Raw genomic sequence first — 13,487 nt, 5'->3', positions numbered from 1 at the left:
GGGGCTGGTTTAGCACAGTGGGCTAAACAGCTGGCTTCTAATGCAGAACAAGACCAGCAGCGCGGGTTCAATTCCCGTACTGGCCTCCCTGAACAGGTGCCTGAATGTGGCGACTAGGGGCTTTTCACAGTAACTTCATTGAAGCCTACTTGTGACAATAAGTGATTATTATTATTATTACGTTCATACTGATGTTAGCATTCCCTTATCCAAAAATGTTTAATAAACTTAACGATCTTTAACTTCTAATACTATTTTGGCTAGTCAAACCTTTGCTTTGCTGGTAAATAAATACTTTTCATTATTTTGGTTTCTAGCTGCTTCTCAGCTGTTTTGGTTTTTATACACCTACTGAAGTTAAAAACTCACCACTATTCTTAGAATTTCCCCTATACCAAATAAAGGGTTGCTTTCTAAATGGTGAACAGGAATTCTCACTCCCCGACTCCGATACAGGCTTCGGTGGGTGCTATTCAGGTCAAACTATATTTTCAAGTTATCCCCCGGTATAACCCATACCTTCACCGAAGAATTTTACCTACTTACCCCTCAGTAGCATTGATATCCTGGGTCCTGCGTTGCTAAGTAAGTAAAGTAGGCTAATAACCACTGTTTCAGGTTAAAACTTTTAAGTTATTTTATTATATATATATTTTTCTTTTTAAAAGATGCAATCACTGTCTTTACAGAAGAGTAAAAAGATCTTGCTTCTGGATCCTTCTGGTTGGTTGAAGGGACCTTCAGGCCCAACTTGACAATCAATCTTTTAAAAATCTGGTCTTCTTTAGATGTATTCGCTGATGAGCTCGGTTGCTGTGTCCTATCTTTCCCATGTACCGAGCTGTGAGAGCTGGCTCTGCTGGCTGTCTCCTTTCTTCGGGTTTTTATATATTTCTAACAGTTATCTAGTTTTTATGACTTTATTGTAAAGTAACTCTCGATTCTCTTTGATTGTACATTTTAATCCAACTAAGTATTCATTTTGATATAACCTCATCTCATAGATCTGATTACATTGTGTCCTTTGTGATGTTCAAAATGTTTTGACTTCAAGAGGTGTTACTTTTAATTCCTGTCATTTCTATAGTTTTATTTTCCAATTGTGTCCTCAGCTCATAATTTTGACTTTGATTTTGGCTTTAAATTATGTTTCTCGTAGACTGCTAGTCTCCAGTTTTCTTTAATTTACCTGGTATTAGCAAATTTTCACACCTAGAATTCTCACCAGATTCAACTGCCCCAACCTTAAGGGGCTAGGTTGGCGCCCGACGAATTTCCGCCCCGCCAGCTGGCGCAGAAATGACATCTCCGGGCGGCGCATGCGCGGGAGCGTTAGCGGCCGCTGACGGCATTCCCGCGCATGCGCAGTGGAGGGAGTCTCTTTTGCCTCCGCCATGGTGGAGACCGTGGCGGAGGCGGAAGGGAAAGAGTGCCCCCACGGCACAGGCCCACCCACGGATCAGTGGGCCCCGATCGCGGGCCAGGCCACCGTGGGGGCACCCCCCGGGGACAGATCGCCCCGCGCCCCCTCCCAGGACCCCGGAGCCCGCCCGCACCGCCTTGTCCCGCCGGTAAGGTAGGTGGTTTAATCTACGCCGGCGGGACAGGCATTTTAGCGGCGGGACTTCGGCCCATTCGGGCCGGAGAATCGCACGGGGGGGGGGGGGCCCGCCAACCGGCGCGGCGCGATTCCCGCCCCCGCCGAATATCCGGTGCCGGAGACTTCGGCAACCGGCAGGGGCGGGATTCACGCCAGCCCCCGGCAATTCTCCGACCCGTTGGGGGGTCGGAGAATCTCGCCCCCGATTTTGCCAGACTTCCATGTTTCAAATGACACATCTTTCCATATTTTCAATAACACTACTGAAGTGCAACGTGGAAACGGATCCAAAAATTATGTCAAATTCCTAAATTTTGCTTTGCATTCGGCACAGGTGGCAAAGAAAATCCGTGAATTAATGACTGATAATGAAAATATGGATGTTCTTCATGAGAGCCATGATGTTTTTAAAAGAGAACAAGATGAGCAACTTGTCCAATGGATAAACAGGTACTGAACACGTAGTGCCATTATTTAAGCACAAGTAGAAAATATTCAAGTTAGTAATTGTTGTCATGACGTTCCTACTATGCATAAATGCCATTCGTATTGATGTGTTTCTAAAGATATTTTTGAAGGAATATTTTTCTGACTTTTATGTTCCTAATTTCTTTGGCGTGATCTCAAGAATGGTAGTGACCAACTTGACCCATGATGGCCCTTTTAGTGGAATTATTTCCCTTGCTGGCTATATTTCCCTTATAGTGAAAGATAATAACTTCAACATTGTTTGGTGCCTTTTTTTCCTGTCTATCCTCCCGCATTTTCACTCTGCTTTGTGTCAGAAGGAAAGTGCTCTATTTCCAAGTTTTACCTAAGATATTCATTTTCATGAATGAAGAAACGTAATTCAACCACTCAAAATTGATCAGGAGGAGGTATTGGATAGGCTGGCTGTACTTAAAGTTGACAAGGCAACGGGATCGGATGAGATGCACCCAAGGATACTGAGGGAAGGTAGAGTGTAAATTGCAGAGGCACTGGCTGTAATTTTCCAGTCTTAGAGTTGGAGTGGTGCCAGAGGGATTGGGGAACGTTACACCTCTGTTTAAAAATGTGTATAATCCCAGCAACCTCAGTTTAACCTCGGTGGTGGGGAAGCTTCTACATGTGATAGTTGAGACAAATTAATAGTCGCTTAGGCAAATATGGGTTAAGGAAAGCCAACACAGATTTGTTAAGGGCAAACTTGCTGGAATTCTTTTTCATAAATATGTTTATTGAGATTTTACATTTTCTAAAATAACGTAACAAAGTTACAAAATAATACAGCAAAAGCGAGGAACGGAAATAAACAAAAATAGTTTAAACCCGCATCAGCACTGTACAGAACAGGAGAGCGACATCACAATTGGCTCAATAACCTCATTAGACAAAACTGGGTGCCACATCGTCCCACCAGAGACCAAGGGAGAAACAGGATAGGATCATGAAAACATTACAAAATGGTGCACATCCTCTCACGCCACACAGCTCCGTAAACATCATGGAAGATCAGGATAAACTTCCCATGCCATGATTGGATGCGCCTCAATAGCGTCAACAGAACCAATGACCCAGCACAGCTTTCTGTTTCCGGATTCCAGACCGCCTGCACTCGTGGAGGAGCCAGGAACGGATTTGTCATACTTACCCTTGCAAAAACAAAAGGAAATGCATGGTAACCTCTGATCTATGGGGCGTTACATACATACTACATAACGCAACAAAACTCCAAGCTCCGGCCCAAGGGAGAATCACAATTATAAAGAAAGGAGAGAAAGAGAGGACCAGCAACAGATACAATAGGCATAATTCTCCATTTCTGCGGCTAGGTGCTGATGCCAGCGTGGGACCCGTGGTGTTTCATGACCGGCAAATTGGTGTGAACCCCTCGCCGATTCCGGTACTGGTGAGGGGCTAGCACCGGCGCCACGTGAAACGGCCACGGATCGTGCAGAAAAGAGCCGTAGAATGGCCGGGCTGCACATGCGCACGACTGACTACCTGCAGCGGACGCGGTGTGCAACATGGCACCGACTGCGCTGACCCAACCCGCAAAACTGCGACCCCACAGCCCAGCCCCTGGCCACCTCCCACCAGTCCCCCCAGCCCTAGCCGAAGCCCCCCCCCCCCCCCAACGGCCGAGTGTGGCGGCGCTGGACACAGTCTGCAGTTCACAATTTTTGTGAGGCCATGTGAACTCTACACATCGAGGCCGGAGCATCACGGGTGGGCCAGCCGATGAGGCGTCAATGGCATTGTGACTGCGTTCCCCCAACTATAAGGATTATAAGAAACAATAACCAAAAGCAGCAAAACTGAGCAGAAATCACACTTTCCACAATTGACTGAAAATGATCATGCTGACAGGATAACAGGATAAAGATAATCAATGGCGCAGGTCATCATACTCCCATTTCACACTATCCTACCGGAAAAAAACAGCAATAAAAAGTCAACAAAATGACCAAATGGGAGTAACGATCAGAAGAACTGCAGGTTCATTTGCAAGATAAAGACATCTTCCACGTTGCATGAGAAGGGAAAGGATAAGGCAGGATGAACGAGCACTCCCAGAATCTCTCGAGGATTCCATCGATCGAAGTACGAGACACCATCACTTCCATTATGCCGTCTCTCCGACGCTCATGCGGTCCATGACCTCCGCTCCAGCCGGGGGAATGACTACACCCGCTCGGCCACCTCCAACCCCTCGCGACGACCCTATCGACCCCTGGCCTCACAGACAGGATATTTTGTTGAATCTGATGCACCCAGCCTCCAAACCAAGATTACTAAAGCATGGCAGCTAATTCTTGAACTCAATCGGGAATTCACCTTCCATCTCCCGCCAAGGACCAGGCTCAAAGGGACATCCTGCCTGGCCCCCATCTCCCAAACCCGACAAGATAACTGACACTCATGCAGCAGGATTTTGATGTCACAAAGGCGACCCCTAATCCGGTACAGTGCTCTTTCGAGTGCCAATAACCCTCTCATGCGCCTCTACCGCTCTTAAGGTACTGTGCAATCCCTCGAAGTGAGCTCCAACAACCTGCACTGCATAGCAGAGATTTTCAGTCAAGACAACATCTTCAAAGGCGGCCATCATCTGATGCACACAGCAATTCCCAAGGCAACCGCGCCACTACCAGCTGAGCCCCACCCCACCCCACAACAAATGACGGAGTAAAAGACGCGCAGAGCCGGAGCTCATGAAAACCCAACCGCTTCCGCACTCACATCACTTGACCCCTGCTGGAATTTTTTAATGAGGGAACATAGAGGGTTGATGAGGACAATGCTTTTGCTATGGCATACACAAACTTCCAAAAGGCATTTGATTAAGTGCCCCATAATGGATTTGTGAGCAGCGTTATAGCTCATGCAATAAAAGGTACATGGATACGAAATTGAATGCATAACAGGAAACAGCAAGTAGTGGTTAATGCACTGGAAGAACATTTGGAGTGGAGCTTTCCAGGGGTCAGTGTTGGGACCTTTGCTTTTCATGATATATATTAGTGACCTAGACTTTAGTGTACAGGGCATAATTTCAAAATTTGCAGGTGATATGAAACTTTGAGGCATTGTGGACTGTGAGGAAGATAGTGTCAAACTTCAAAAGGACATAGACATGTTGGTGGAACGGGCAAGCAAGTGGCAGATGAAATTCAGTGCAGAGAGGCACAAAAGGATTTATTTTATACTGTCTCTCCACGTTCTTCCTACCAAAATGAAGAGTACAATTCTGAAGGGGGTGCAGAGGGGCCTGGGTGTATATGTGCATAAATCATTGAAGGTGGTAGGACAGGTTGAGGGAGTGGGTAATAAAGCATATCACTTCATTAATAGGGACATAAAGCAAGGAGGTTATGTTGAAATTGGAATTATGACCAGTTCTGGGTGCCACACTTTAGGAAGGATGTGAATGCATTGGAGAGAGTGAAGGACAGGGTAGATGGGAGAAAATGTTTCCACGGGTGGAAGGACCAAGAACACGTGGGCAAAAAAGGTAATTTTCAAAAGAAGCCATGGCGACATGAGGAAAAACATTTTCGCGCAGCGAGTGGTTAGGACCTGGAATGCACTCCCTGAGAGTGTGGTGAACGCAGGTTCAATCGAGGCATTCAACAGTTGTCATCTGAAAAGAAAGAATGTGCAGGGCTTTGGGGAGAAATTGGGCACGAGGTAAATTTACTCCTATGGAGTGCCGGTGCAGACACGGTGACCGAATGGTTCAATTCTAATTCTATGCTATAACCATTCTGCTACTCCATAAAGGCACTCACAGCTGTATAAGATGGAGTCCTGGGGTATTGTGTAGCAGAGAATCAGTTGACGTATAATTACGACGATGAGATCATTAGTAGTTGTCTAGCACCCATCATGTCTTTGCACCAAGTGTTCAGAATTCAAATTATATTGACAGATTTTAATGGCCTGAAAGGAAAAAACATTCTCTTCTTCGATATCTTTTTCTTTGACTGAGAGCAGAGAAAAGCGAACTGGTTAGAAGATGTACAGGTACTTCAATTTTACTTTTATTTGACAGGCGGTCTGATGATTGGACTCTTTCTGCTGGTGGAAGTGGAACTATTTATGGCTGGGGACACAACCACAGAGGTCAGCTGGGAGGTATAGAAGGTGCAAAAGTTAAAGTTCCAACACCATGTGAGGCATTAGCAACCTTAAGACCTGTGCAGTTGATTGGTGGAGAACAGACGTTGTTTGCCGTAACAGCAGATGGAAAGGTAAATTTTCAAATGTCCTTTGTTAATACTGTGTTAATGCTACCCTATTTTGAAGCATACATACACCAAAGTCATTTTTTTGAAGTGTGATAGTGTGAGTAATAAAGCTACAATTGAACCAAGAAAATAATATTTTAACTTTATCCGTAGCAAAATCAGACTGTTTAAACTATTTTACATAGTCTTCAATATTTGATCAGTGATAAATCAGAAGGAATATGTTTGTAACGTGGTAAAGGTACATTGTATGAGTAATTTTGATGCTTACTATATTATGTTAGTTGTATGCCACTGGATACGGAGCTGGTGGGAGACTGGGAATCGGAGGAACAGAGTCTGTATCTACCCCCACTCTGCTGGAATCCATTCAACATGTTTTTGTAAAGAAGGTGGCAGTGAATTCGGGAGGCAAGCACTGCCTTGCCTTGTCATCCGAAGGAGAAGTCTACTCTTGGGGAGAGGCAGAAGATGGCAAGCTGGGGCATGGCAACAGGAGGTAAGAGAGAACATTCTGAGATGGGGATGGGTGGTGAGAGCGATATTTGTTACGCCGCTTCTTAATTCTGCCTTTAATGGTCTAGAGGCACTGGAGAGGATGCAGGGAAGATTTACAGGGATGATGCTTGAGATACGTGGGTAAACATAGTAAGGCAATGCTTTCTCTTGGGGGAAAAAAACACTGAGGTCTCTAAAATTACGAAAGGTTTTGAAAGCGTGGATATGGAGAGAACGCTTCCTCTTGTGGGGCAGAGCTAGAGGCCATCGATGTAAAACGGTCACCAAGAAATCCAATAGAAGAAACCTCTTTACCCAAAGAGTGGTGAGAACGTGGAACTCACTCCACAGAGTGGTTGAAGCAAATAGTATTGACGCATTTAAGGGGGAACTAGACAAGGATGCAATGGAGAATAAAATAGATGGTTACGATGGTAGCTTTAGATGAAAGAACAAAGAAAAGTACAGCACAGGAACAGGCCCTTCGACCCTCCAACCCTGTGCCGACCATGCTGCCCGACTAAACTAAAATCTTCTACACTTCCTGGGTCCGTATCCCTCTATTCCAATCCTATTCACGTATTTGTCAAGATGCCCCTTAAATGTCACTATCGTCCCTGCTTCCACCACCTCCTCTGGCAGCGAGTTCCAGGCACCCACTACCCTCTGTGCAAAGAAAACCTGCCTCGTACATCCTCTCTAAACCTTGCCCCTCGCACCTTAAACCTATGCCCCCTAGTAATTGACCCCTCTACCCTGGGAAAAAGCCTCTGACTATCCACTCTGTCTATGCCCCTCATAATTTTGTAGACCTCTATCAGGTCGCCCCTCAACCTCCGTCGTTCCAGTGAGAACAAACCGAGTTTATTTAACCGCCCCTCATAGCTAATGCCCTCCATACCAGGCAACAACCTGGTAAATCTCTTCTGCACCCTCTCTAAAGCCTCCACATCCTTCTGGTAGTGTGGCGACCAGAATTGAACACTATACTCGAAGTGTGGCCTAACTAAGGTTCTATACAGCTGCAACATGACTTGCCAATTTTTATACTCAATGCCCCGGCCAAGGAAGGCAAGCATGCCGTATGCCTTCTTGACTACCTTCTCCACCTGTGTTGTCCCTTTCAGTGACCTGTGGACCTGTACACCAAGATCTCTCTGACTGTCAATACTCTTGAGGGTTCTACCATTCACTGTATATTCCCTACCTGCATTAGACCTTCCAAAATGCATTACCTAACATTTGTCCGGATTAAACTCCATCAACCATCTCTCCGCCCAAGTCTCCAAACGATCTAAATCCTGCTGTATCCTCTGACAGTCCTCATCGCTATCCGCAATTCCACCAACCTTTGTGTCGTCTGCAAACTTACTAATCAGACCAGTTACATTTTCCTCCAAATCATTTATATATACTACGAACAGCAAAGGTCCCAGCACTGATCCCTGCGGAACACCACTAATCACAGCCCTCCAATCAGAAAAGCACCCTTCCATTGCTACTCTCTGCCTTCTATGGCCTAGCCAGTTCTGTATCCATCTTGCCAGCTCACCCCTGATCCTGTGTGACTTCACCTTTTGTACCAATCTGCCATGAGGGACCTTGTCAAAGGCCTTACTGAAGTCCATATAGACAACATCCACTGCCCTACCTGCATCAATCATCTTTGTGACCTCTTCGAAAAACTGTATCAAGTTAGTGAGACACGACCTCCCCTTCACACAACCATGCTGCTAAGAAGCTTTTAGATTAAGTATAGGGGCTGGTTTAGCACAGTGGGATAAACAGCTAGCTTGTAATGCAGAACAAAGCCAGCAGCGCGTGTTCAATTCCCGTACCGGCCTCCCCGAACAGGCACCGGAATGAGGAGACTAGGGGCTTTTCACAGTAACTTTATTGAAGCCTACTTGTGACAATAAGCAATTATTATTATAGAAAGATGACAGGGGATTCGAGTGGAGCATTATAAACATAATTGGGCCAAATGGCCTGCTTCTGTGCTGTACATGCCATGTAATATCAATGAAGGAAACAGCTCAGGTCATGGTCTGCAATGCCTATCCCAGTGAATAGACTTGGGTCTGCATTGTGCCAGTAGAAAAAGCCATTTAATTTCACCCCCTCTATTTTGTTAAGTGTCAACGTGGTTTCTTGCCAAGTTGTTTTGGAACAAAGAACAAAGAAATGTACAGCACAGGAACAGGCCCTTCGGCCCCCCAAGCCCGTGCCGACCATGCTGCCCGACTAAACTACAATCTTCTACATTTCCTGGGTCCGTATCCTTCTATTCCCATCCTATTCATGTATTTGTCAAGATGCCCCTTAAATGTCACTACCGTCCCTGCTTCCACCACCTCCTCCGGTAGCGAGTTCCAGGCACCCACTACCCTCTGCGTAAAAAACTTGCCTCGTACATCTACTCTAAACCTTGCCCCTCTCACCTTAAACCTATGCCCCCTTGTAATTGACCCCTCTACCCTGGGGAAAAGCCTCTGACTATCCACTCTGTCTATGCCCCTCATAATTTTGTATACCTCTATCAGGTCTCCCCTCAACCTCCTTCGTTCCAGTGAGAACAAACCGAGTTTATTCAACCGCTCCTCATAGCTAATGCCCTCCATACCAGGCAACATTCTGGTAAATCTCTTCTGCACCCTCTCTAAAGCCTCCACATCCTTCTGGTAGTGTGGCGACCAGAATTGAACACTATACTCCAAGTGTGGCCTAACTAAGGTTCTATACAGCTGCAACATGACTTGCCAATTCTTATACTCAATGCCCCGGCCAATGAAGGCAAGCATGCCGTATGCCTTCTTGACTACCTTCTCCACCTGTGTTGCCCCTTTCAATGACCTGTGGACCTGTACTCCTAGATCTCTTTGACTTTCAATACTCTTGAGGGTTCTACCATTCACTGTATATTTCCTACCTGCATTAGACCTTCCAAAATGCATTACCTCACTTAAGGAGGTAACAGTTAGGGTGAAGGAAGGCATTGCAGTGATAAGCATGTGGACTTAAAAAAAAGGTGTTTGATAAAGTATGACATATTGGGTGAAATTCAAACAAAAAATGTCTACATGTTGTTTTGGTCAAGTTTGGCAAGTGGAATATTGTGCCCAGTTCTGAGCACTACACCATAGGAAGGGTGTGTGAAGGCTTTTGAGAGGGTACTGTAGAGATTTTACAAGAATGGTTCCAGGGATGAAGGTTTACCATCATGAGGACTGACTGGAGAAACCAGAGGCGGAAAAGGGAATTGACAGAGAAAAGTGATTGAAATCCTGCAGAGTTTTGAAGTTCTGGTTTCAAGTCCCACTCCAGGGCATTTGTACCAATGATGCGATTCAAACAGATTGATAAACTGCCTGTTAATCCTGGCAACACTTCTTCCTCTTAAGTGTGTGTAAGGATATGAAACAAACAAACAAGCCTGGCTGTATCGGGTAGTGGATACAGATTAAGAAGTATCCTTCTGAAAGGAATTGGAAGAATAATATAATCTTTAATAGTGTCACAAGTAGGCTTACATTAACACTGCAATGAAGTTACTGGGAAAATCCCCCAGTCACCACACTCCTGCGCCTGTTTGGTTAAGCTGAGGGAGAATTCAGAGTGTCCAATTCACCTTATAAGCACGTCATTCGGGCCTTGTGGGAGGAAACTGGAGCACCCGGAGGAAACCCACGCAGTCACGGGGAGAACGTGCAGACTCCGCACAGACAGTGGCCCGATTGCCGGGATCTGGGAAAACATAGAACATAGAAAATACAGCACAGAATTGGCCCTCGGCCCACGATGTTGTGCCGAACCTTTGTCCTAGATTAATCATAGATTATCATTGAATTTACAGTGCAGAAGGAGGCCATTCGGCCCTTTGAGTCTGCACCAGCTCTTGGAAAGAGCACCCTACCCAAACTCAACACCTCCACCCAACACCAAGGGCAATTTGGACATTAAGGGCAATTTATCATTGGCCAATTCACCTAACCCGCACATCTTTGGACTGTGGGAGGAAACCGGAGCATCCGGAGGAAACCCACGCAGACACTGGGAGGACGTGCAGACTCCGCACAGACAATGACCCAAGCCGGAATTGAACCTGGGACCATGGATCTGTGAAGCAATTGTGCTATCCACAATGCTACCGTGCTGCCCTTAAGAACAAATAAATCTACAGTATATCATTTTCCCGTAATCCATGTACCTATCCAACAGCTGCTTGAAGGTCCCTAATGTTTCCGACTCAACTACTTCCACAGGCAGTGCATTCCATGCCCCCACTACTCTCTGGGTAAAGAACCTACCTCTGATATCCCTCCTATATCTTCCACCTTTCACCTTAAATTTATGTCCCCTTGTAATGGTGTGTTCCACCTGGGGAAAAAGTCTCTGACTGTCTACTCTATCTATTCCCCTGATCATCTTATAAACCTCTATCAAGTCGCCCCTCATCCTTCTCCACTCTAATGAGAAAAGGCCTAGCACCCTCAACCTTTCCTCGTAAGACCTACTCTCCATTCCAGGCAACATCCTGGTAAATCTTCTTTGCACCTTTTCCAGAGCTTCCACATCCTTCCTAAAATGAGGTGACCAGAACTGTACACAGTACTCCAAATGTGGCCTTACCAAAGTTTTGTACAGCTGCATCATCACCTCACGGCTCTTAAATTCAATCCCTCTGTTAATGAACGCGAGCACACCATAGGCCTTCTTCACAGCTCTATCCACTTGAGTGGCAACTTTCAAAGATGTATGAACATAGACCCCAAGGTCTCTCTGCTCCTCCACAATGCCAAGAACTCTACCGTTAACCCTGTATTCCGCATTCATATTTGTCCTTCCAAAATGGACAACCTCACACTTTTCAGGGTTAAACTCCATCTGCCACTTCTCAGCCCAGCTCTGCATCCTATCTATGTCTCTTTGCAGCCGACAACAGCCCTCCTTACTATCCACAACTCCACCAATCTTCGTATCGTCTGCAAATTTACTGACCCACCCTTCAACTCCCTCATCCAAGTCATTAATGAAAATCACAAACAGCAGAGGACCCAGAACTGATCCCTGCGGTACACCACTGGTAACTGGGAGCCAGGCTGAATATTTGCCATCCACCACCACTCTCTGACTTCTATCGGTTAGCCAGTTCGTTATCCAACTGGCCAAATTTCCCACTATCCCATGCCTCCTTACTTTGTGAAAAGAGTCAGAAAGTGGGACAAAATAGACTTCTTTTCAAAAGAGCCGGTGCAGACTTGATTTGCCAAATGGCCTCCTCCTGTGATGTAATGTTCTATATTTCTGTGTTGCCCTTGAGGGAACTGGAAAGAATCCCCCCCCCCCCCCCCTCCAAACAAATACGGTGAAGCCCAAATAACAGCAGATTTGTTCATGGACTCTGTTCAAGGAGAAAACTAGACGTCTCCATACATCAAATGGTTGCTTTGTGTGATCATTACTCAATGCCACTGCCTTAGCATTATCATCTAACTCGAGCACTGCGACTGAAACAGATTAAATACCTAGTGCTCCTTTGCTAGAAGTTGTATATAATAACTTGTTTCTGGTGCTAGCACTTTTTATCTAAAATAAGATTGGGCTTTTTTTTCATACAGTAAAGTTCCACCTTTTCATGAATTCCTTGTTCACTACTTCGCCTATCCGTGCCAAAGCCTTACTTTCCCCTCTTTCCTCTATCACCGAGGAAAGGGAGCCATGACAGAGCCCTCAACACATTTTAACGGGAAGATGGTGTCCAAGTGTCTGGAGGCGGATTTCTCCATTTGTCCTGGCTGTGGGCATTTAATTATTTTGCTAAAGCACATTTCCGACAGGGGTGAGAAGCAGTGCGTGGAATGTTTCCAGCTGAAATGCAGCCCGAACAGAGAGATTGACCTGGAAATGTCTGAATCTCTCGGCCCAGAGGTGCAATGACGGCTCTGGTGTTCACAGGGGGCGAAAGGTTATTGGGGGTAGGCAGGAATGTGGAGTTGAGGTTACAGTCCGATCAGCCATGATCTTACTGAATAGCAGAGCAGACTCGAAGGGGTAAGTGGCCTCTTAGGTTTTTTTTCTATCAATTTTGAGGTGAATAATGTTTTTTCCATCCATGAGGATTGTCTCTTTTTAAAATTTCCAATACACCTTGTATTGCTCAGTGGCCTCCCCTGCCTGTCATACACAGGTACCACTGTTTGCTGTGCAGTAGCTGCACAAACCAATATTGCCCTCGCATTGCTGGAACCAATCTAATTGAATCCCATTGAACAGCATGTTCAACGTTCTCAATTTTACCATTTGCAACTTTTAGTGGTAGCATAACCACGTAAATGGTGGGACTTTACTGTGTTTTCAGTGCATTATTTTCCACTTCTCTTCCCTTGTAAGTTAGCTATTGCAATGCAAATTCCAGTTAGCCAGAAACCCCCCCCGAAAAAACAGAGTTAACGTTTCGACTCTTCTTCAGAGTCGAAATGTTAGCGCTGTTTATCTCTTCACAGATGGTGCTAGACTTATTGGGCGTGATTTATTGGGCCCGCTTAATGTGTGCACAAATCCCGTTACGGCCGCTAACACTCGCAAGCGGGCCGCAACGAGATTTGCGTCAGCAGGATCTCAGAATGAGAAGTTCCCTGCGCCCCACTGCCGGTGAC

General features: G+C 45.7%; 1 protein-coding gene across 13 annotated transcripts in view; it reads left to right on the top strand.

Annotated features, from left to right (window-relative positions):
* The window catches only part of herc2 (HECT and RLD domain containing E3 ubiquitin protein ligase 2), a 344,572-nt gene that overhangs the window by 275,435 nt on the left and 55,650 nt on the right, over nucleotides 1-13,487 (top strand). For all 13 annotated transcript variants that reach the window (XM_072477237.1, XM_072477227.1, XM_072477236.1 and 10 more), the window contains 3 exons: nucleotides 1,935-2,050; nucleotides 6,138-6,336; nucleotides 6,618-6,832. In XM_072477237.1, the coding sequence (XP_072333338.1) occupies nucleotides 1,935-2,050; nucleotides 6,138-6,336; nucleotides 6,618-6,832 (530 nt within the window). The remainder of the gene's footprint in view (nucleotides 1-1,934; nucleotides 2,051-6,137; nucleotides 6,337-6,617; nucleotides 6,833-13,487) is intronic.

This window comes from Scyliorhinus torazame, chromosome 15, assembly GCF_047496885.1.
Source record: "Scyliorhinus torazame isolate Kashiwa2021f chromosome 15, sScyTor2.1, whole genome shotgun sequence".
NCBI lineage: Eukaryota > Metazoa > Chordata > Chondrichthyes > Carcharhiniformes > Scyliorhinidae > Scyliorhinus > Scyliorhinus torazame.
Note: the sequence above shows the minus strand (reverse complement) of the source record. Positions and strands in the feature narration are given on the sequence as shown.